This window comes from Mustela lutreola, chromosome 4 (genome assembly GCF_030435805.1).
Source record: "Mustela lutreola isolate mMusLut2 chromosome 4, mMusLut2.pri, whole genome shotgun sequence".
Taxonomy (NCBI): domain Eukaryota; kingdom Metazoa; phylum Chordata; class Mammalia; order Carnivora; family Mustelidae; genus Mustela; species Mustela lutreola.
The window spans coordinates 151,491,587-151,512,341 of NC_081293.1; the positions used below are offsets into that span (position 1 = coordinate 151,491,587).

Below are 20,755 nucleotides of genomic sequence, written 5' to 3' on the forward strand. Positions count from 1 at the left end.
AGGGGAATAGTTACTTTACCAAATGAGTGAAGTAATAAAATGGGCCAGTAATTTGTTTATGTTTTGTTAATTTATTATCAATTTAAAAGTCTGGCTTTATTTATGCAATGAAAAATATATTTTTAGAGTTGCATCAATATGGAGAGGCATCCAGCACACGTCCGTCAGGTATGATGTCATTCCAGGACATTCTTTGGTACTCCGCTTTTCCGTCTTATCAGCCAACTAAATTTACCTTAATTAAATAATAATTTGGGTTTTCTTTTTCCATTACCAAAACATTGAGCTGCATGCCATTTTCAAGTTAGCCAGTTGTCACATTTTAGCAATCTTAATATTGTTTGTATGCTTGCTTTTTAGATGTTTCTAAATTTTTATATTAAAAAAAATTGGCTTACTGATGTTTTAAATAATATTTAGCCTTTCCAAAGTTATTGAAAATGTTCTGAATGCTTTCTACCAAAATCATCTAATTGTAAATAACTAAAATTTTGTCACATGTTCCCAAATTAGTTACTTTTAAATTATTAAATTTATTTTAATATGCATCCATCACATTATGTTTTACCACACTAATAATGTAATGTATCTGCTGTGTTACTTGAATATCTTCTTGGTTACATTTATAGAAGTATGATATCAATGTTATTTTGACTAATTTTGTGCTTTTCTGCTTGTTAATCTATGCCAAGTCAGTTCTTCAGTGGACATAGTTTGTATTTTTATAAATATGCATGAAAAAGCTTTTTTAAGAAAGTAATCTGAACTTGCCATCAAATACTGAAAATGCTTAACTTATTAGAATTTACATTGAAGTGAATAAGCAGAATATTCCAGTTATTGGATCCAGTTATTGGATCAGTTATTGGAGATAACCAATGGTGGTAACTTACTGGCATACTTTTATTAATAAAACATATTTAAAAGGAGTTTTTATAGTTTAGTGACTTTAAATTGAGAAATAGTTTCAAGGTCTTTTCAGTGTTGTTCTTATAGTTAATTTAAAGTTAGTTATTTAGATCAAAGCAAGATAATTTCAGAAAAGTATTTTCTATACAAATTTTGGTCAGTGTAAATCTATGATTATAAAACATATGTTACCAGTGATGAAAATTAGGTGGTTTTTTTTTTTTTGAGCTACTAAGTATATTTCAGGTCTGACTTCAGCATCAATTTTCATTGTTTAATTTTGATTTCTGGGCTCTTTCAAAAAACAACCCCCCCCCCCCCAAAAGTCCTGTTATATCTGAAATATATGCCTTAAATCAGCTGCATATATTATTGCTGGATATTAATCAGAAAGTGTCATTTAATTGCACAAAAATTATGCAGAGTTAGAAAATCATGTGAAAAGATGGGGAGAAAATATAAGAATGGTGGAGTAAAATGATTATCAAACTGTTGGTTTAAGATTAGACATTAATGTAGAAACAAAGTTTTAATTGTAGTACTAATATTTTCTTTTCTGATGCCAAATTATGCATAATAATTGATTTTTATTTGAGTGGGACAAGGTCCTTATTTGAAGTACTAAATAAATTCTCAATTATAATTAACAATTTGAAAAAGATTTTAAAAATCTAGTGACAAATGATACATCCATACTACTTTAAATTGTGCTATGTGTTTTAGGTATTTGTGAAATGTCATTTTGATTATAATCCATACAATGATAATCTGATACCCTGCAAAGAAGCAGGACTGAAGTTTTCAAAAGGAGAAATTCTTCAAATTGTAAACAGAGAAGATCCAAACTGGTGGCAGGTTAGTATGCTTTTTTCTTTTCAATCTTAGATCTAGTCGATATTATTCAAGAAGAAGGTATTAGCATTTGTTCCAATGGTTTTTCCTACCTGGACAGCTCCAGCTTCATGGCTGCTAATTTTGTGGACAGAAAAGATCAAATTGAGAGGGACTTTGTGAGTAGCTGTTAATAAATGCAGAATTAACTAGTCTGTGGAGATACTCCATTGGTTTAGGGATTAGAATAGTTGGTTCTTCCACATGAGTGTTGTAATAAAATATAGTATTGGTCAAGAACAACTTGGGGTCATCCCTTCTCAGTGTTTATAGTTTTAACTAGAAGTCTTTTACTATGTGTGTAGTAGTGTCTTTCTCTCTTGTCTCCTCTCCCTCTATATACATTTATGGCAAAAAACCCAAATTTCTTAAGCTCTTAAATTTGTTTCTCTACCTCTCCTCAGTTACTTAGAAATGAAAGTTTAGCTTATGATTAGTGTTAGTTGGTCTTGGATTAAAATATGCGTATATGGAAAGGGATTTTGTTATCACCATATTTTCCCCCCACTTCATTTTCTAAAGATCTCTGCGATCATGTTTTTTTCTTTCCCCTACTTTAGCTCTTAGAAATCTCTAGCAGCAGAATTAAGTCTGATTTTGTAATTGTTTACACTGTCCAATACCAACAGTATTCAGAGCTGGAGAAACTGACAAGTCAGAAAGTCTAAAATTCCCTAAACCATCAGAACAAGTGATTAAAAAGGAAGGTGTATGAGGAAAGGACCCAGGACCTAGCACTCTAAACTCTAAATTAAATGGAGATACTAGTAACTCACATTAGCTCTGTTAAGTTATATTGGTTGACTTCTAAGGGGGAATGAATAACAAGAGTGAAAATAGTCTTACTAATGTGTCCTTAAATTTAAATGAAGACATTATTATGTATAAGTGCATTATTCAGTGAGAGAACTAAAACGTAGGTAAGTTTAAAAGAATCCATGAGATCTAGACGTTTCCACTGAATTTCTAAGAACTCTCTTCAAAAAACTCTTTGTTTTCTTTATTGAACTTTTCCAGGAAATCTTTCTTTTCTTCCCCTTTCTATGAATGTTGTCTCTTCGTTCTGCCCTCTCCTCCTGTCACCATTATTTCAGTCTCTTCTTGTATTTGGTGATCTGTTACTTTAATTGTTTTTTAGGATTTTAATGGCTAAAAATGATAACCAGATTTTTCAGTGCTAGTTGTTAATATAAAAAACCCTCTCTAGCACACAGTTCTTTAGTCACTATTTTAAAGTAGCACTTTTTTGGATTTCAAAACTTAGTTTCTTGACAGTAGATGTAGTTTTACCTATTTTAAACTTAGGATATTAAGATTCTATCTCTCTAGTAAGATTAAGGTTGATAGTAAGTACCTTATTAAGTGTGCTAATGAAATGTTCTTTTAACACATAAAATAGTATTTATCCTTTCTGTTCTTGGACTAACTTAACATTATGAATAAAAAGTTGCAGTAATTTAAAGATCCTCTATACCTTTGCATTTTAGTCCCAAAATTTTGATACCAGATTACAGAGTGATTAGGTGTCAGTTGATTCCTTTAAATGCTAAAGTGTTTAAATATCTTAACTGACAATGCCATGGATTTAAATCTTAAGGTCAGTTTTGAAGAGCTAATGTGTTATATTTTTACTGACTATTGATTGTCCTCCTTATTAGAATATGGTCTTAAATTTTGGTCACTGAGATATGCAATTCATTGATTTGATTCTAGGCTAGCCATGTAAAAGAGGGAGGAAGCGCTGGTCTCATTCCAAGCCAGTTCCTGGAAGAGAAGAGAAAGGCATTTGTGAGAAGAGACTGGGACAATTCAGGTGAGGAGCTCAACACAGAGTGTAACAAGTAGTCCTTTGTGGTGACCTTTCTTTTCCTCTTTCATCCGAATCAGCAAAAGAATTTATTTAAAATATATTTGAAATTAATCCATCCCATCTACTTTATTGTATCTCTCTCAAAAGTAAACTTTTTGATCCCTGTGTGCCACCTGCTGGTATATAGTATCACAATTTAGTGGCTCAACTCACTTCTGCCCCCTTCTGCTTTGTAGGACACAACATTGGAAAGGTAATTCTCCCACCCCTATAGAATACCACAGGGCAGTTTTATCATATTCTGACATACTGTTTTAAGTTATATTTCTCTTGTGACCCTTCAGGACCTTTTTGTGGAACCATAAGTAGCAAAAAAAAGAAAAAGATGATGTATCTCACAACCAGAAATGCAGGTACGTTTTAAATACTTTCTGAATGGTCCAAATGAGATAGCTTTATATCATTAATTAATGTGGCATAAACTCCAAATATATAATTTTAAATGAAAGTAATTCAGATTACTACCCGATTGTAAGGGGCTGTCACTTGAGCACATGGTGCAATATAATATAAAGATTGTTTTAATTTTTACATTATATATATACTCACACTGTTACCAAGGTGTTTTCTTCGTGAGTATAGTTCACAGTAAAATGGATTGGTTAGGATTTATTCTTGTATTAATGAAGGAACAAACTTATTAAAACTATTTATTCAGAGAACTTTGATGGTAATTTATGTATCATTTCTTAAGAAATGCCTTTAGGAAGATACTAATAGAGTTATGATTAAGGGCAACTATATTCTGCCTTAACATTGTCCATGATACTTTTGGGAAAATAGTACTGGACCAAAAAGATCTTAGCCTGATCTAGTAGGATACTCTCTTAAATCTTTTAGATGTAAAGAAAGGTAAGTATGACAGCTACCATAGTTATTCTTTTCAGTTCTAGAGACTGATAGGCATGAAATGCAGCTCTTTGAATGAGAAGGCCTTCTGAAAGGAATTGACAATTTTAAAGTACTTTCTAGACTTCAGAGCTGCCTCTCTACCGGTTATAAACTAAATAGCACACTATAAGGGAAATAATACATCATAATAATAATGAGAAAATAGACTCTCCCTTAATATTGGTTTAATCTTCTGTGGAGAAATTATGCAAAGAAGGAGTTGCTGTTAAGATAATAACCTAAGGAAGAAGTGTTATTACTGCAGATTAAGAGTTATAACCCTAATAACAGGTAATGTACTATTTCAAATCCACTTTGTCCTTATTATTCATTAAATATATGTCCTTACAGCTTTTTTGCAAAATAGAGAACTTGCGATTTTCTCATTGACCAAGATTTAATTTTGGAATGTGTTTTGACTGAAAATAGTTTGGCTCCAACATTTTATACATAAATTCATAATCTTAAAATGTAATTATCAGTATATTTGCATGTATTTTATTTAATCGTACTGGTATTTGCTGAGTCAACACACAGGATGTTTTCATTTATATGATTGGAAGGGCATACTCATTCTGTGGGACTTACTTAAGCAGCCACACTAAGTATACTGACATCTTTTATGTCTGATACACACTAGTTGGCTGAATAAATTTACTTAAGGTAATTTGCAGTTTGATTATATATATTAAAGGAACTGCTTCTACTGAGAATTGATAAAAAAGCCTAGATAGATGGATAGAATGTATGATAAAGATAAAGCACAGGCATTTTTCTTGCTTAGACAAATTTTTAAGAGCAAATGGATAGAGGCAGATGTTTAAATCAAGATAAAAAATAGTTTCTTGAACTTACCAAATTTATAAAAATGAATCTATAGTAAGTTAGTACAATTCAAGGGATATTTACCTGTCAGACAACCAACTCTTACTGAACAGAATTGCAGAGGTTTTTCATCCATCTAAAAATAACTGAGTATCACGATTCTCCATTTCCTTTTACATTTAGAATTTGATCGTCATGAAATCCAGATATATGAGGAAGTAGCCAAAATGCCTCCTTTCCAGAGAAAGACATTAGTATTGATAGGAGCCCAAGGTGTGGGACGAAGAAGCTTGAAAAACAGGTTCATAGTGTTGAATCCCACTAGATTTGGAACCACAGTGCCATGTAAGTTTTCTCTTTTTGCTGTTTAATTTGGCATCAAAGAGTAGGGTAGGGCAGATTATTATTTTTAATCCCAAATAATTTTTTATTATGCCAGTGGAAACGAACAAGTAGAAGATACTGAAAAACTCAGTGACTCTACAGCTGTCTTGAACTAGTGCTATAGCTCTGTTGGCTTGCTGCCCAGTGGCAGTTGCTTCTCCAAACTCTTTCATACAGAAATGCTAGTTAAATGAAAGTGTTAGGAGTTATGGCAAAATCAGCATTAACTTTGTATTTTCTTGTATAACTGATGTTTATCTGAAAAATTTTGTTGTTGTTGTTGTTGTTGTTTTTACTCATTTTAGTGTAAAGAGAAGAGGGAAACCTGGATCCTCACACACCCCCTCCCACCACCGCCTGCCATCCAGTGTGGCCATCCCTTTGTGAATTTTGTGCATTCTCACTTGTACCTCTATCCTGCAAGGTCATTAACCTGATTTTTGATAGCACATCAACAGCAATTCATCTTCCTGATCAGGCAGCATTAATTAAAGTCACAAAGGCTGACATATAAAATAAAAATAATACTGATGAGAAGTATAAAATTAAATAAGCCAAACATTCATTTTATAATCTTTGCATTCTTTCCTTATTGGCATATTGGCATATTCCCAATATTGGGAAAATTAAGTAATGATGTCAGAAGTGTGCTTGATAAGAATAGAACCACATCAAGGAGTTAGATGATGTCATAGACTTTTTATAAGGACCAGTATACATTTGTCTTTGTTTTAGAAATATGTGGGAATTTACATACTCTCTCCCCTGAACAATGCAGGAGACAAGCCAGCATTGTCTTTATAATCTCTTTCTGTGCCTCAATTGCTGACCAAGCCCCCTTTGGATTAACTGTATTTCTTTAGGTATGTTCATGCCATTAAGCTGTTCTGAGTTCTTAGCCTAATGTCATTCCATCTCTTAGATGAATTTTAGAGTTTCTCTGCTTTCATCTAGTATGGTTTGAGGTTTAACGTTCAGTGAGTAATCTTATTGCTGAAATTCTTACGGATTTGTTAGGGGAGTAATAACCATGTGCTATTTGTAATCCCTTCAATGTAAGGCCTTGGATTCCATTGTAGGCACTGTAAGTCACTAAATTCAGACAAATACTGGTTAAATAGCTAAGAAAATAAAAACTTCGCTGTGACCAAAGTATTTCAAAGTATTTCGTATCTCATCTTTATCTAGTTAATACATGAACAGTACTTTAATCAAGGAGTTCTTAAAGATATGTAATAGAAAAATTAACTGCCTATATTGCTGTACCCCACCTGCTTACCAGAAACATTTGCTTTTTCATATTTGTTCCTGTTTATTTTAGAAGTCTTCCATATTTCTTAATAATGTCATCCTTCTGCAATTTCTTGCTTTATCCAGTGTAAGCTTGTCTGTTGACTTCCTGACTCTCTTCCCAATATAAAAATGTTTAGTTTTAGTTCATTGAGTTTTACTTCCTTGAACAGCATCTTTCTCTCCTCCATCCAGCAATTGATGGAGTTCCTTTTCTTCCTGTCTTTAACTTTATTTTAAACCAAAGAGTTGTCCAGTAAGTCATGTTTATTTTCTTGGAGATCTCTGTCTCAGAGCCATAGATCTTCCTGCTTCAGTGAGGACCAGCTGCTTTCCATTCTGGCTACCCCACTGTTAACATGGGCCTATTTCCCTTTGTTCTCCTGGGTTGACAGTGACTTGTTATGCTGGAATGTATCCTCTTGTAACTTCATAAGAAATAGTATATGAGATATAATTTATTTATCTTTGTATTTGAAGATATGTATTTTGTCATATATTTGATTGTTTAACCAATAATAGAAATTCAAGAGAGTAAAACTTAAAAGATGTTATTCTTAAATCCAGTTCTGTCGAGGTCAGTGCCTTTGTAATCTTTGTTCTTTCACACGTGACCTTATTTTTCTTTCACAGACATTCAGGATCTTTTGTTTGTTTCATTTGTTGTTTTTCAGTATTTTGAAATGTAATAATGATGTGCCTTCCTGTTCATCTTCTTTAATTCCTTGTGCTGTTGATCAGTGGGCTCTTCAGACTAGAGATTCATGTCCCTCAATTCTGGAAAATTATTATTTCTTGAATGATTTCTCTATGTTCTGTCTGTTTACTTTTTCTAGAATCTCTTTTGGCTGAATGTTGAGCATCCTGGAATCATCTCCTTAATGTCTTTCTCTATCAGTCATGTTGTCTCTCCCTTTATCTTTTTATTTTACTCTTTAAAAGATTACCTTGAGGGCGCCTGGGTGGCTCAGTGGGTTAAGCCGCTGCCTTCGGCTCAGGTCATGATCTCAGGGTCCTGGGATCGAGGCCCGCATCGGGCTCTCTGCTCAGCAGGGAGCCTGCTTCCCTCTCTCTCTCTCTCTGCCTGCCTCTCCATCTACTTGTGATTTCTCTCTGTCAAATAAATAAATAAAATCTTTAAAAAAAAAAAAAATAAAATAAAAGATTACCTTGAGTTCTTTATTTTCTCTTCCATCAGTGTTTTATCATGAGTAATCTTATTTTTCATTTTAGGATTTTCTGTTTATTGAGGGCTGTATCTTAGGTATCTCTAAGAATAGTAAATAGTGTATTCTTTTTTTAGGTTTTCATCTATAGCTGAATTACCTTTGTTTTCCTCTGGATTACTTTTTCTGTTTATGGTAGGATTGTGTGTGTTTTCCCTTTTATGCTAGAGGATTTTTTCTTTTATGCACTGATCCTGGACTGTACATCCTGCTTAAGTAAGTGTTAAAACTGATTGGAAGTTCCATGTACTTGAGCAGGTCTTGGCAACTGGCTGAGCTTTATTTTGTGAAATGGGGGAGAAGACAGCCGTTTTGTTGGAGGAGCCATAAAGTAGGCATAAAATATTTCTAGGGCAGAGATGCCTGGGTGGCTCAATTGTTTAAGCATCTGCCTTCAGCTCAGGTCATGATCGAGGAGCCTGCTTCTCCTTCTGCTTGTGCTCTGTCTCTCTCTCTCTCTCTCTCTGTCTGTTTCAAAAAAAACAAAAAACAAAAACCTTAAAAAAATATTTTGGGGAGGAGTTATTTAATTTTCCAGAGAAGAGTTTTCAGGTATCCTCCCCTGCTGAGACTGTTCTCTAACAAGATGAAGAGGGAGAAGGTATAGATTAACCTGCTCCATATGTATAATTACACCACCAACTTCAGTTTTTAGTTCCTTGCTTCAAAGTCCTTAATCTCTTCAGTGTTGTGGAGATAAAGTAGTCCTCTCATCCATAACTCTCTAACACTTTATTCTTCCTTAATTTCTTTCAGTAGTATTTGTAGTTTTCAGTGTACAAGTTGTATTTTTTTAATCAAATTTATTCTTAAGTATTCTAATTTTCCTAATTTTCTTTTCAGATTGTTCATTACAAATGTATAGAAATAGACCTGATTTATTTTTTAAAAAGATTTTTCATTTTATTATTTGAGAGAGAGAGAGAAGCAGATAGCAAGAGAGAGCATGAATGGGGAGGAGAGAAAGAAGCAGGCTCCCCACTGAGCAGGGAGCCTGAAGCAGGGCTCCATCCCAGGACTGGAGCCAAAGGCAGATGCTTAACCAACTGAGCCATCCAAGTGCCCCCAAATACACCAGATTTTTGTGCATTAATCTTGTATCCTTGTAATCTTGTAACCTTGCTGAACTCATGTATTATAATTTTTTTGTAAATTTCTCAGGATTTTCTATACACAAGATCATGTTATCTGTAAGTAGAGGCAGTTTTCCTTATTCCTTTAAACTGGGTGCCATTTATAGAACCTCCAGTGCAGTGTGAAAGTGGCAAAAGTGGACATCCTTGTCTAGTTCATGATCTTAGAGGGATACTATTCAGTCTTTCATCACTAAGTTTGATGTTAACTGTGGGTTTTTTGTAGATAACTTTCATCAAGTTAGAGAAATTCTCTTCTATTCCTAATTCACTGACTTATCATGAGAAGGTATTGTATTTTTCCAGATGTTTTTCCTTTTTTGAAATGATGGCATGATTTTTGTTTTTTATTCTTTTACATTAATTGTGTTCCTATGGTAAATCCCATTTAGCCATGGTGTATGATCCTTATTTTTGCTTATAGAATCAGTGTGCTAGTATTTTGTTGAGTATTTATGCAGCTATATTCATAAGAGATACTGGCCCATAGATTGCATTTCTTATCATATTAATCATGTTGATAATCATGGTAATACCAGACTCATACATTGAATTGGGAAGTGTTCCTTTCACCTCTCTTTCTTTTAGAAGAGTTTGTAAAGGATTGATGTTAATTCTCCTTTAAGTGTTTCATAGCGTTTACTCTTGAAGCCATTCAGTCCTGCTGTATTTTGTAGGAGGTTTTGATTACTGATTCAGTCTTATTATTTATTATAAGTCTGCTGAGGCTTTCTGTTTCTTTTTAATGGGTTTCAGAATTTTTACAGCGCCCAATGTAATATCCCTGCTTTTATTTCTGATTTTAGTAATTCAAGTCCTCTCTCCTTGGTCAGTCTCCCTAAAGATTTGTCAATTTTGATGTTTTTTTCAAAAAACCAGCATTTGCTTTTGTTGATTTTCTATATTGGTTTTCTATTCTCTGTTTAATTAATTTCTTTTATAGTCTTTATTTTTTCTCTCTTTTTCTAGGTGTAGTGTGCTATTTTTGCATTTTCTTTAGGTGGAATGTTAGGTTATTGGATTGAGATTTTCATTCCTTTTTTTTTTTTCTTAAGATTTTATTTATTTATTTGAGAGAGAGAATGAAAGAGAGCATGAGAGGGGAGAAGGTCAGAGAGAGAAGCAGACTCCCCACTGAGCAGGGAGCCTGATGGGGGACCCAATTGCTGGACTCCGGGATCATGACCTGAGCCAAAGGTAGTCGCTTAACCAACTGAGCCACCCAGGAGCCTGAGATCTTCATTCTTAATAAGCATTTGCAGCTATAAAGTTCTCTAGAAGCAACTGTTTTAGCTTCATTTTATAACTTTTGGTATTGTGTCTGTTTTCATTCATCTCGAAAACTTTTCTAATTACATTTGTGATTTCCTTTTTGACCCATTGGTTGTTCAGGAGCATATTGTTTGATTCCCACATATTTTTTTGCATTTCCCAAATTTCTTCTGTTACTGACTTCCAGCTCATTCCATTGTGGTCAGAGAACACTGTATGATTTTACTTTTTTAAAACTCATTGATGGGGCACCTAGGTGGCTCAGTCAGTTAAACAGCTGCCTTCAGCTTAGGTCATGATCCCAGAATCCTGGGATTGAGTCCCCTGTTGGGCTCCCTGCTCAGCGGAGAACCTGCTTTTCCCTCTCCCCTGCCTGCCGCTCTGCCTACTTTTGCTCTCTCTGTGTCAAATAAATAAATAAAATCTTTTAAAAATTAATAAACAAATAAAGCTCATTGAGACTTGCTTTGTAACCTCAGGTATGGTCAATTTGGGAGAATGTTCCAGGTATACTTGGGAAGGATGTGTATTATGTTATCATTGGGTAGAGTCTTCTACAAATGTCTTTTAGGTCTAGTTGGTTTATAGTATTGTTCAAGCCTTTTATTTCCTTGTTGATCTCCTATTTGTTCTATCCATTATTTCAAAGTGTGGTATTGAAGTTTTTGTTGATTTAGTTATTTCTCCCTTAATTCTGTCAGTTTTTGCAGCATGTGGTTTGAGAACTCTGTTGTTAAATCCATATATGTTTGTATTTTTTAGTCTTTTTGATGGATTGATGCTTTTATCATTATAAAATGTCCTTTGTCTCTAATAAAATTTTTGTCTTTAAGTTTACTTTATGTGATCTATGTATAGACACTCCAGGTCTGTTTGTATGGGATTTTTTTTTTTTTAAGATTTTATTTATTTATTTATTTGACAGAGAGAGAGTTCACAAGTAGGCAGAGAGGCAGGCAGAGAGAGAGAGAGAGGAGGAAGCAGGCTCCCTGCTGAGAGCCCCTGAGATCATGGCCTGAGCCGAAGGCAGCGGCTTAACCCACTGAGCCACCCAGGCGCCCTGTATGGGATATTTTTTAGACCTTTTACTTTCAGCCTACTGATGTCTTTGAATCTAAAGTGTGTCTTTTGGGGACAGCCATATTGTTGGGTCATGGTTTTTTGTTTAAATCCATTTTGCCAGTCTCTGCCTTTTAATTGGAGTATTTTATCCACTTAATGTAAATGTCCCTCATCATGGGTTTACCTGGTTGTTTCCCCATGATTAGGTTCAGGTCATGCATTATTAGAAAAGATAAATCATGCTTTATTCTTCTCTGAACATTACATAGTAGGTCCGTTTGTCAAATTATCCCATTACTGATGAATTTGAGTACTGATTTAGGTCATGTCTGATAGGTTTCTTCACTGTAAAGGGTAACTTCTTCCATTTGTCATTAATAAGTCTTTTGTTCAAAGATACTTTGAAACTGTGTAATTATTCTCCTCAGCAAACTTTTACTCAATTGTTTTAGCATCCATCAATAATTCATTAATTTAAAATCTTTTCCTGAATTTGGGGTAAAAGCTACCAGGCCACTTAAATCCTTTCTTACATTGTTTGAATACACATTCATTTCTTAGTATCCTTGCAGTTAGCTATTTTGACTAATTGGTTTCTGGCAAGTATATAACTAAGTGGTTTGTTGGACGGCTGAGCTCTTTGGGAGTACAAACAGGAAAAAGCTTCATTTTCATCTAACTGCTGACTTCATCCATGCTCTGTCACATTTTCTTTCTCTCTACTTTCCCTCCTTCCCTTAGAAGATTCCATAACTTTGTAGTCACTTTCATGTATAAGAACTGTGTCATTTTTCTTAAATAAAACCCTATTTTGGGGTGTTTAAAAAAAGGCTACTCCAGTTCAAAACTTCAGTGTTATATCCAATTCACTGTTTCTCCCTTCCTCACAGCTCATTTCTGATCCTTGGCTTGAAACCTATATTCTGAGGTGAACAGTATAGTTTGTTTTATTACTCTGCCTTCACATCCTGCTCTGCTACTTCTGGTTTTCAGGGGCAGGACAGGAAGAAGTGGGGACCAAAGGCTGTCATGTAAAATTTTGCCTTGTGGAGATGAGAGTTCTTTTTGTCACAAATGGCCAAATACTGTCTCTTCATTAAGGCCTCTTGGTAGGTTCTTTGGAGACTTCCATACTTTGCCATTTCCTGCCCAGGATAGTATGATCTCCGGCTGTCCTCTTGAGACTAATGCCGAGCCCATACTTAATGTTCTCCTTTGCTTCATTCTCTATGCTTCATTCTGTCTTTCTGTGCAGGATACCTTCAGTACAGTTCATCCACTCTATCTTTTGAATACACAAACACAGACACACACTCTCACACACACATATCCCACAGGAAACTCATTCTTGCTTTGTCAAACAGTGAGAGTACAAATCACCCCACTGTTACAGTATGTCATCATGGGTTTTCAGAATTCATCAGGGAGAATCATTTTACCATGGGATAAAGGAGAAGAAAATAAAGCATTGTGCCCTGAACCTACAATTCATAACCTCAGCGACTCCTTTCTGAGTATATATAATAAGATAAAGATAGGTGGACAGATGTTCCTAGGACCAAGTTGGCCACTTTTTAGTAAACTCTGAAAGAGGAAGCTATAAATCCTTGGCATTTTAGCTTCTACTTGGGACTTGAGGGATACCATGAGATTGCAAAAAGGAAAAAAGAAAATACACCTTATTCAGTGTTCTATTTATTAATACAATGAACACAGTTAAAATAACTTCTAATTATGGAATTATGACCATATTATTCATATAAAAATTTCCATACTTTTTCTCCTACTTAACACACTGGTCTTTCTTTTCTTCACATTCCTCAAACTTATCATTCACACCCTTTGTTCTTGTCGGTCCCTCAGCATGAAACACTCTGCCTCCCAGATCTTCAGATTCTTAAATTTTTCTTTTCATTCAGATATCACTTTCTTATAGGACATTACTAAAGTAGCCTCCCCAGTACCTAGTGGTTATGTTTTAGCACTTAAATTCTTATTTTTTGACTATTCACCCATCTCTACATTTAAGAGTATGTCCCACGAGAACAGAGAGCTGCTCTGTCTTTTGTACTTCTGTAGACTCAGAATCTAGAATAGGGTCTGGCACATAGGATATACCCAAGACATATTTGATGAATAAATGAATGAATATTGTAATATGAACTTTTTCCTCACAAGTTATTGTCATTATATGTTTTTATGTAAATATTAACCCTACAACAACAATAAAACAAGCAACCCGATTCAGAAATGAGCAAAGAACTTGAATAGACATTTCTCCAAAGACTATCTACAATGGCCGATAAGCACATGAAAGGATGCTGAACATCACTAATCATTAGGGACTTGCAAATCAAAACTGCAGTGATATACCACTTCATACCCATTAGGAGATGGTATTATGCATTAAAAAAAAAATAGATAATAACAAGTACTGGCAAAGATGTAGCGATATTAGAACACTTGTATATTACTGATGGGAATGTAAAATGGTATATACTTCTGTAGAAAACGGTACAACAGGTCCTCCAAAAAATAAACAAAGCATTGCATATGATCTAGTAATTCAATTTATAGGTATATACCTAAAAGAATTAAAAGCAGAGACTGAGATATTTGTACATGAATATTCATAGCATTATTTACAATAGCCAAAAAGATAGAAATCATTCAAATGTCCATCAGTGCATAAATGGGTAAACTAACTTATATGTACAGGCAATGGAATATTATTCAAACTTAAAAAAGAATAAAATTCCTATCCATACTGTAATATGGATGAACCTTGAAAACATTATGCTGAATGAAATAAACTAGACACAAAAGGACAGATATTATACAATTCCATTTATATGAGATACCTGGAATAATAAAATTCATAGAGACAGAAAGTGGAGTAGTGGTTACCAGGGCCTAGGAGAGAGTGTTTAATGGAAGTCAGTGTTTAATGGACACAGATTTCAGTTTGAGATGATGAAAAGGTTTGGAAATAGTAGTGATTTTACACAGCAGTATGAATGTACTTAATGCCACTGAATTGTGTACTTAGAAATAGTTAAAATGATCAATTTTATATATATTTTACCATGGCAAACCTAAAAAAAATTAATAACTTCTTAATATTCCAGTGTATAAGTATAGTGTTATTGCCTATGTATATAGTTTAGTTATGTTTGTTATAAGAGATGATAAAGTGTGTATATATATAAATCTCAAATATAATATTATTAGATCAAAAAATATATATAGATGTTTCAACTTCTTGATTTCTTGGTGTCAAATTAATTTCTGGAAAGATGCTGTTTTGCCTTTCAACAGTAAATAAATATTTTAGTAAGGATTCAAATCTTAAGTTTTTATATAGAAATTTTAGGTATACTCATACATCAGGGTAACTCTCACTTCTTCATATAATGTAGGTGTGTTTTACTTCTCTTTAAAACATTCTCATTTAAATAGCATCTAGCTTTTTTTTTTTTTAAGTCACAGAATGTATCACAAAAAAGAAACACTGCAAAAGTGTGACAAGTTTGCCTAATTCTTGATATATAGTATTGTGCTGCATATTGTCAGATGGTATGGATAAAGAAGTCTCATAGGGAAGGTTGTAAATGCTGGCATTGTATTAAATTGATTTTTCTTGGGTTGCCTAGGTGGCTCAGTTGGTTAACCATCTGCCTTCAGCTCGGGTCTTCATTCAGTGGTCCTGGGATCCAGCCCCGAGTTTGGCTCCCTGCTCAGTGGGGAGCCTGCTTCTCCCTCTCTCTTTGCCTCTCTCCCCTGCTTGTGCTCTCTCTTGCTCTTTCACTCGCAAATAAATAAATCTTAGAAGAAATAGATTTTTCTTTATATATTATTAAATGATCCTAAAATAGAAAAAATTATTAATCCGGGGGAATAGGCTACCTTAGGAATCAAGTTTGCTTTTTAACATTGACATCCTGAGTTTAATTAACAGAAAAATGTTACTTTGTTGTTTCCTCACCATTTGAAGAGCTATAAATATTTAGAATTTTGCCATAGTGATTACATTACAAGAAATCACATTGTTTGCCTAGCATATAAGCCTAAGAAGTGAGTTGTAGTAAAGCCACCTCATTCTAATTTCTCTGTACTAAGAATGGAAAGGGATTTAAATATGTAGCAGTATAGTTGTTAGGTTTTGATTTTTGTTTTGCTTTGTTTTGAGTTTTCATTTGAAAATGAGATTATGGTTAAAATTCACTTGTAAATTAGGGGGGCCTGGGTAGTTTTATCAGTTTGTTAAGCATCTGACTCTCGATTTCACTCAGGTCATGATCTCTGGTTGTGGGATCAAGCCTTGCATGGAACACTGCCCTCAGCACTGCTTAAGTCTGCTTAAGATTCTCTCTCTCCTCTGCCCCTCCCCCTGTTCATATTCATGCTTGCTCTCCCTCTAAATAGATCAATAAAATCTTCTAAATTTTTTTGCTTGTAATCTAAAAACATTTGCCAAGAATTAAGATTCCCTCAACATGGAGTTAATATTTGTGCTTTATACATATTTTTTCAAGCAGCACATTCCCATATATGGTTTCACTATAGACCTTCACCAAAAAACTGTACTCTTTCAAAATTATATTCACAGATATTGAGCCAAGTCCTAGTATGCATTTATTTGGGAAGTTTAAAATTGCCTTAGACATTTTATCATACCACCTTTGCTGAATAATTCCTGAAACCTTGGATACTACACATTTTTTAATATGAAAAGGCATCATAGCATCTTGCAGGTCTTTGAGTTACTTTATAAATGCTCTCCACAGTTGTCTGGGATGATCACCCTAAAGACTGAGCCACAGAACAATAGGAGAAGAAAGGGAGTCCTATTGTGCCTAATGATCTCATTTATGAACTAGACCCTTATTATTGAGCTTGAATTTCAAGTTCATTCTGTTCTTATAAAAATTTTCTTGATGTGCTATACTTATTATACAGTCAAAATAGTGTCAACTCTTGATCTGGATTACTTCTTAATTGCATATGCCTAATGATTTCATCAGATATTCTGCATGTCTAAGTATTTGATCAGATATAAAGATCTAGCCAAAATCAGATTAAGGCTAGACTGTAGAATAACAGACACACACACAAATTACTTTCCTTTTTCCAAGCTAGTGTTAACAAATTGGAAGGGAGTATCTAACTGCATCTTTGCAACAGTATGAAAGAGAATTTCCATTTCTATGCTAGCCTAAGTTGCAAAGGAACTGTGTATCTCGGAAGTACTCAGAACTCTGTCAGACAAAAACAATCTTCTAAATTTTGACTTGCTCTGTTTACTGTTATTCTCTCCGAAAAAAAAAAAAAACTTTAGAGTAGAGGAAGTTAATAGACCATAGTAGCATCAAGTGTGGCTAGATCCACCACCAAGCTGCAGAACAGAATAGTTAACATTTCAGAATATCAGTAAGCAGGAGGCCAGAAGAAGGTGTGGTGTTAGGGTGAGGAGAAGGATAGATAATTGGTGGGTAAAACTGTGCTTCAGAAGATTGATAATACCAACTAAAAATAGAATTTGCTCACTTGTTGTGTGCTCTATTAGGAAGTGTTCAAGTGTATATACCTTAAGGGGGATGCGGTGGCAACTGGAAAAGATACTCACTTACAATATACCTCACACTTAGTAGGACTCATCATAATTAAGAATTTAAATTTAGGACACTGTCTATGAAAATATATTTGCTGTATGTAAATGTAAATATAATATAAAACTGACTTTATAAAGCATATTTTTTAAGATATAAATTGTGTATTGGGGACTACCTCTTAAAATATTCCTATAGGTCAGGAGTCAGCAAACTTTTTAATTCAAGGGCCACAGAATAAATATTAGGCTTTGTGGGCCATCTGGTCTGTGGCACAACTACTACACTATGGTAACATGAATGAAACCAGGAATGATAAAACAAATGTGCCATTGCTGTGGTCTAATAGTACTTAGTTTTTCAAAGTAAGAAGTAAACTAGATTTGGCCATAGGTCATAATTTGCCAACCCCAAACTAAATGGAAAAATCTTAAGCTACCCTGTGCATTTTAGTCTCAATTTTAATACCCTGTGTTCTCTTTGTATAAATTCTCAACATTATTTTAGTTACTTCACGAAAACCAAGGGAAGATGAAAAAGATGGTCAGGCATATAAATTTGTGTCACGGTCTGAGATGGAAGCAGATATCAAAGCTGGAAAATATCTGGAACATGGGGAATATGAAGGAAATCTCTATGGAACCAAAATTGATTCTATTCTTGAAGTTGTCCAAACTGGACGAACTTGTATTTTGGATGTCAACCCACAAGTAAGCTGCACGAATTCCAAAGCTGTTTTTAAAATTTTAATCTTGTGTAGTTTTGTTTGGTTTTATTTTCAGATTGTGAGGGTATCTCCTTCTGTTACCTGTTTATGTGTCTGCAGCTAGTTAAATAAATCTCTGATCATTAATGAACCGGCAGAGGTTTGGATAGCAATACAACTTCATAGAAGTTTAGTATTTACTTACTTGCTCAAGTAACATATAAATGCATGTGTTAGGAAATTTCAACAAGATGCAACATAATAAAGTCTCACCCCTTCTCAACAGACACGCACACACACACACCATTCTCTTCTTCCCATTTCTTCTCTCTCGGTCACCCCTTCTCATCCCTCCACACTCAATCCAACTTAACTTCCCTACTCAGAGATAACTATTAATAGTTTGATATATATTTTTGTCATTTGAGTATGCCTTAAATACAGATATATACCTATATAGTTTTTATTAGATTTTTTATGTGTTTTCTATTTTTCTTTTTTACATAAATAGGAAAATTCTATATAGATTCTTTAGCTTTTTTCCCATTAAACAGGATCTCTTGAAGATCTTTTCATGTCAGTTTTGTAGAGCTTTTTAGTTCTTTGTAACTGCTACATAGTGTTTCACAGTACAAATGTAGATTAATTTATATAACCATTCTCAATAAACTTTGAGATTATTTCTGCTCTTTCAATATTAACAGAATTGTACAAATAACATAGAAAGCATTTACATCATTCTTGATAATTTTTGGATCATTAAGTTTAATACTTTCCTTTGTTCAAGAGGATTAAAGGGTAGTATGACTGAGGTCAGAACATGGTTAATGGATCACGGTTTTAGAAACATTCTGTATAGAACCAAAAGGATAGAAGGTGGCAAGTATTAAATTACATCCTTCATCCTTAGTGAGAGGGCAGATAGATTTTGAATAGTTAGCATTTATTATAAATTAAAGGGTAACATAATTTAAATTCATTTCCATATAAATTGGTTTGTAATTTTTCTTCTACACAGGCCCTGAAAGTGCTGAGGACATCCGAGTTCATGCCCTATGTTGTATTTATTGCTGCTCCAGAACTAGAGACATTACGTGCCATGCACAAGGCAGTGGTGGATGCTGGTATCACTACTAAGCTTTTGACGGTGAGCAGTTCTTTTCAAGCTAACAATATTATTTCACTCCTAAGATTTTTTCTTTTTTCTTTTGGGCATGTTTAATTCTAATCATATTTATGAAATAAATATACCATATGATACATGGCAGAATAAAAATCCATTCATGAGATGTAGCTAGGATTTGGAACACATGGCTTTTACTTAAAAATCATTGTTCACTTTATTTTAAAGCATGAGTTTAGGGATCCCTGGGTGGCTCAGTTGGTTAAGCATCTGCCTTTGGCTCAGGTCATATTCTTAGGGTCCTGAAATCAAGCACCGTATCGGGGTCTCTGCTCAGCAGGAAGTGCTCTCCCTCTCCCTCTCTCTCTCTCTCGAATAAATAAATAAAAATCTTAAACACACACATACAAGTTTATGCCCCCTATACAAATGAAAGGGAGCAATATTAAAATATGCATATTAATCCACCTCTGATTTTACCAGTGAGGAAATTGGGCTCCAAGACCAATAACAGGTATATTCATCATAAGGTTTACTACTGGTAGATAGTTCTGACTTTTAGTTTCTGTTATATTTTCTCTTGTTCTGCCTTTCTCTTTTCATATTATTAGAAATTCAGAATACATACAAAAGAAGAAAAAAATGAGCTCCCATATCCCCATCACCTATGTGCAATACTGTGTGGCCATTTCTATTTCCCTTAGCCCTCTCTCACTTCCTCCCTAACATGAAGCAAATCTTTGATATGTCAACCATAAATACTTCACTATCTATCTCTAAAAGATAAAGACTTTTAAAACCTCATAGTGTTAATCCTCTTTCTTCTTTTTCAGTTTTCTCCGTGTCTCTACTTAACTTTTTGAATATCTGAAACATAGCTGTAATAGGTGCTCTCATGTCATCACATACTAATTCTGACATTTGTGTTCTGAATCAGTTTTGGCTTGAATGACTTCTCTCCACACTGGCCATATTTTCTGCTTCTCTTCCTAGTAATGTTTTTTTTGGATGCCAGACATTGTGAGCTTCGTTCTAGGATGTACTTGTTTAGAAACAGTTTGTTCCTTTCAGGTATTGCTTTTAAACATGTGTTAGGTAAGACCAGAACAATTATTAATCTGGGGGCAATTATTCTCCACTCCTGAGGCAAGACCATTTGAGGACTCTTCCAAATGGCCTGTGCATCGAGGTTTTCTGTTCTTCCTGGTGAGAAGAGGTCCTGTTCCTGACTCCAGCTGAACACTTCTCACTTTTTTCTGGTGGTTCTTTCGTGGTCTCAGGTACATGTACACTGCCCTGATTGGTATACAGCTATATGCTGGAAGAGGGGACCATTTGCTAGTCTCTGAAGTTCTCTCTCCATGCTGCTTTCTGTTCAGGAATTCTGTCCCGTGAACTCTTGCCACCTTGGTCTCTCTGGGCTCTCAGCTCTGTCCCAACTCGGAATGTTGTATAGGCTCCTTCTGGGCTCTACCTTGTATATTGTGGCCTAGAAGGTCTTTCAAGACAATAAGCTGTGGTTAATAAGTAGAGCTCACTTCATTTGTCTCTGAGATAAATTGGC

The 20,755-nt window shown here is 34.4% G+C and overlaps 1 protein-coding gene across 6 annotated transcripts in view; it reads left to right on the forward strand.

Annotated features, from left to right (window-relative positions):
• PALS2 (protein associated with LIN7 2, MAGUK p55 family member) overlaps positions 1-20,755 on the forward strand; it is a 111,108-nt gene that overhangs the window by 81,992 nt on the left and 8,361 nt on the right. For 5 of the 6 annotated variants that reach the window (XM_059171370.1, XM_059171369.1, XM_059171375.1 and 2 more), the window contains 7 exons: positions 127-168; positions 1,633-1,764; positions 3,514-3,613; positions 3,955-4,023; positions 5,570-5,731; positions 17,870-18,072; positions 19,087-19,215. In XM_059171370.1, coding sequence (XP_059027353.1) covers positions 127-168; positions 1,633-1,764; positions 3,514-3,613; positions 3,955-4,023; positions 5,570-5,731; positions 17,870-18,072; positions 19,087-19,215 — 837 coding nt within the window. The remainder of the gene's footprint in view (positions 1-126; positions 169-1,632; positions 1,765-3,513; positions 3,614-3,954; positions 4,024-5,569; positions 5,732-17,869; positions 18,073-19,086; positions 19,216-20,755) is intronic. The other variant, XM_059171374.1, reaches the window with a different exon arrangement.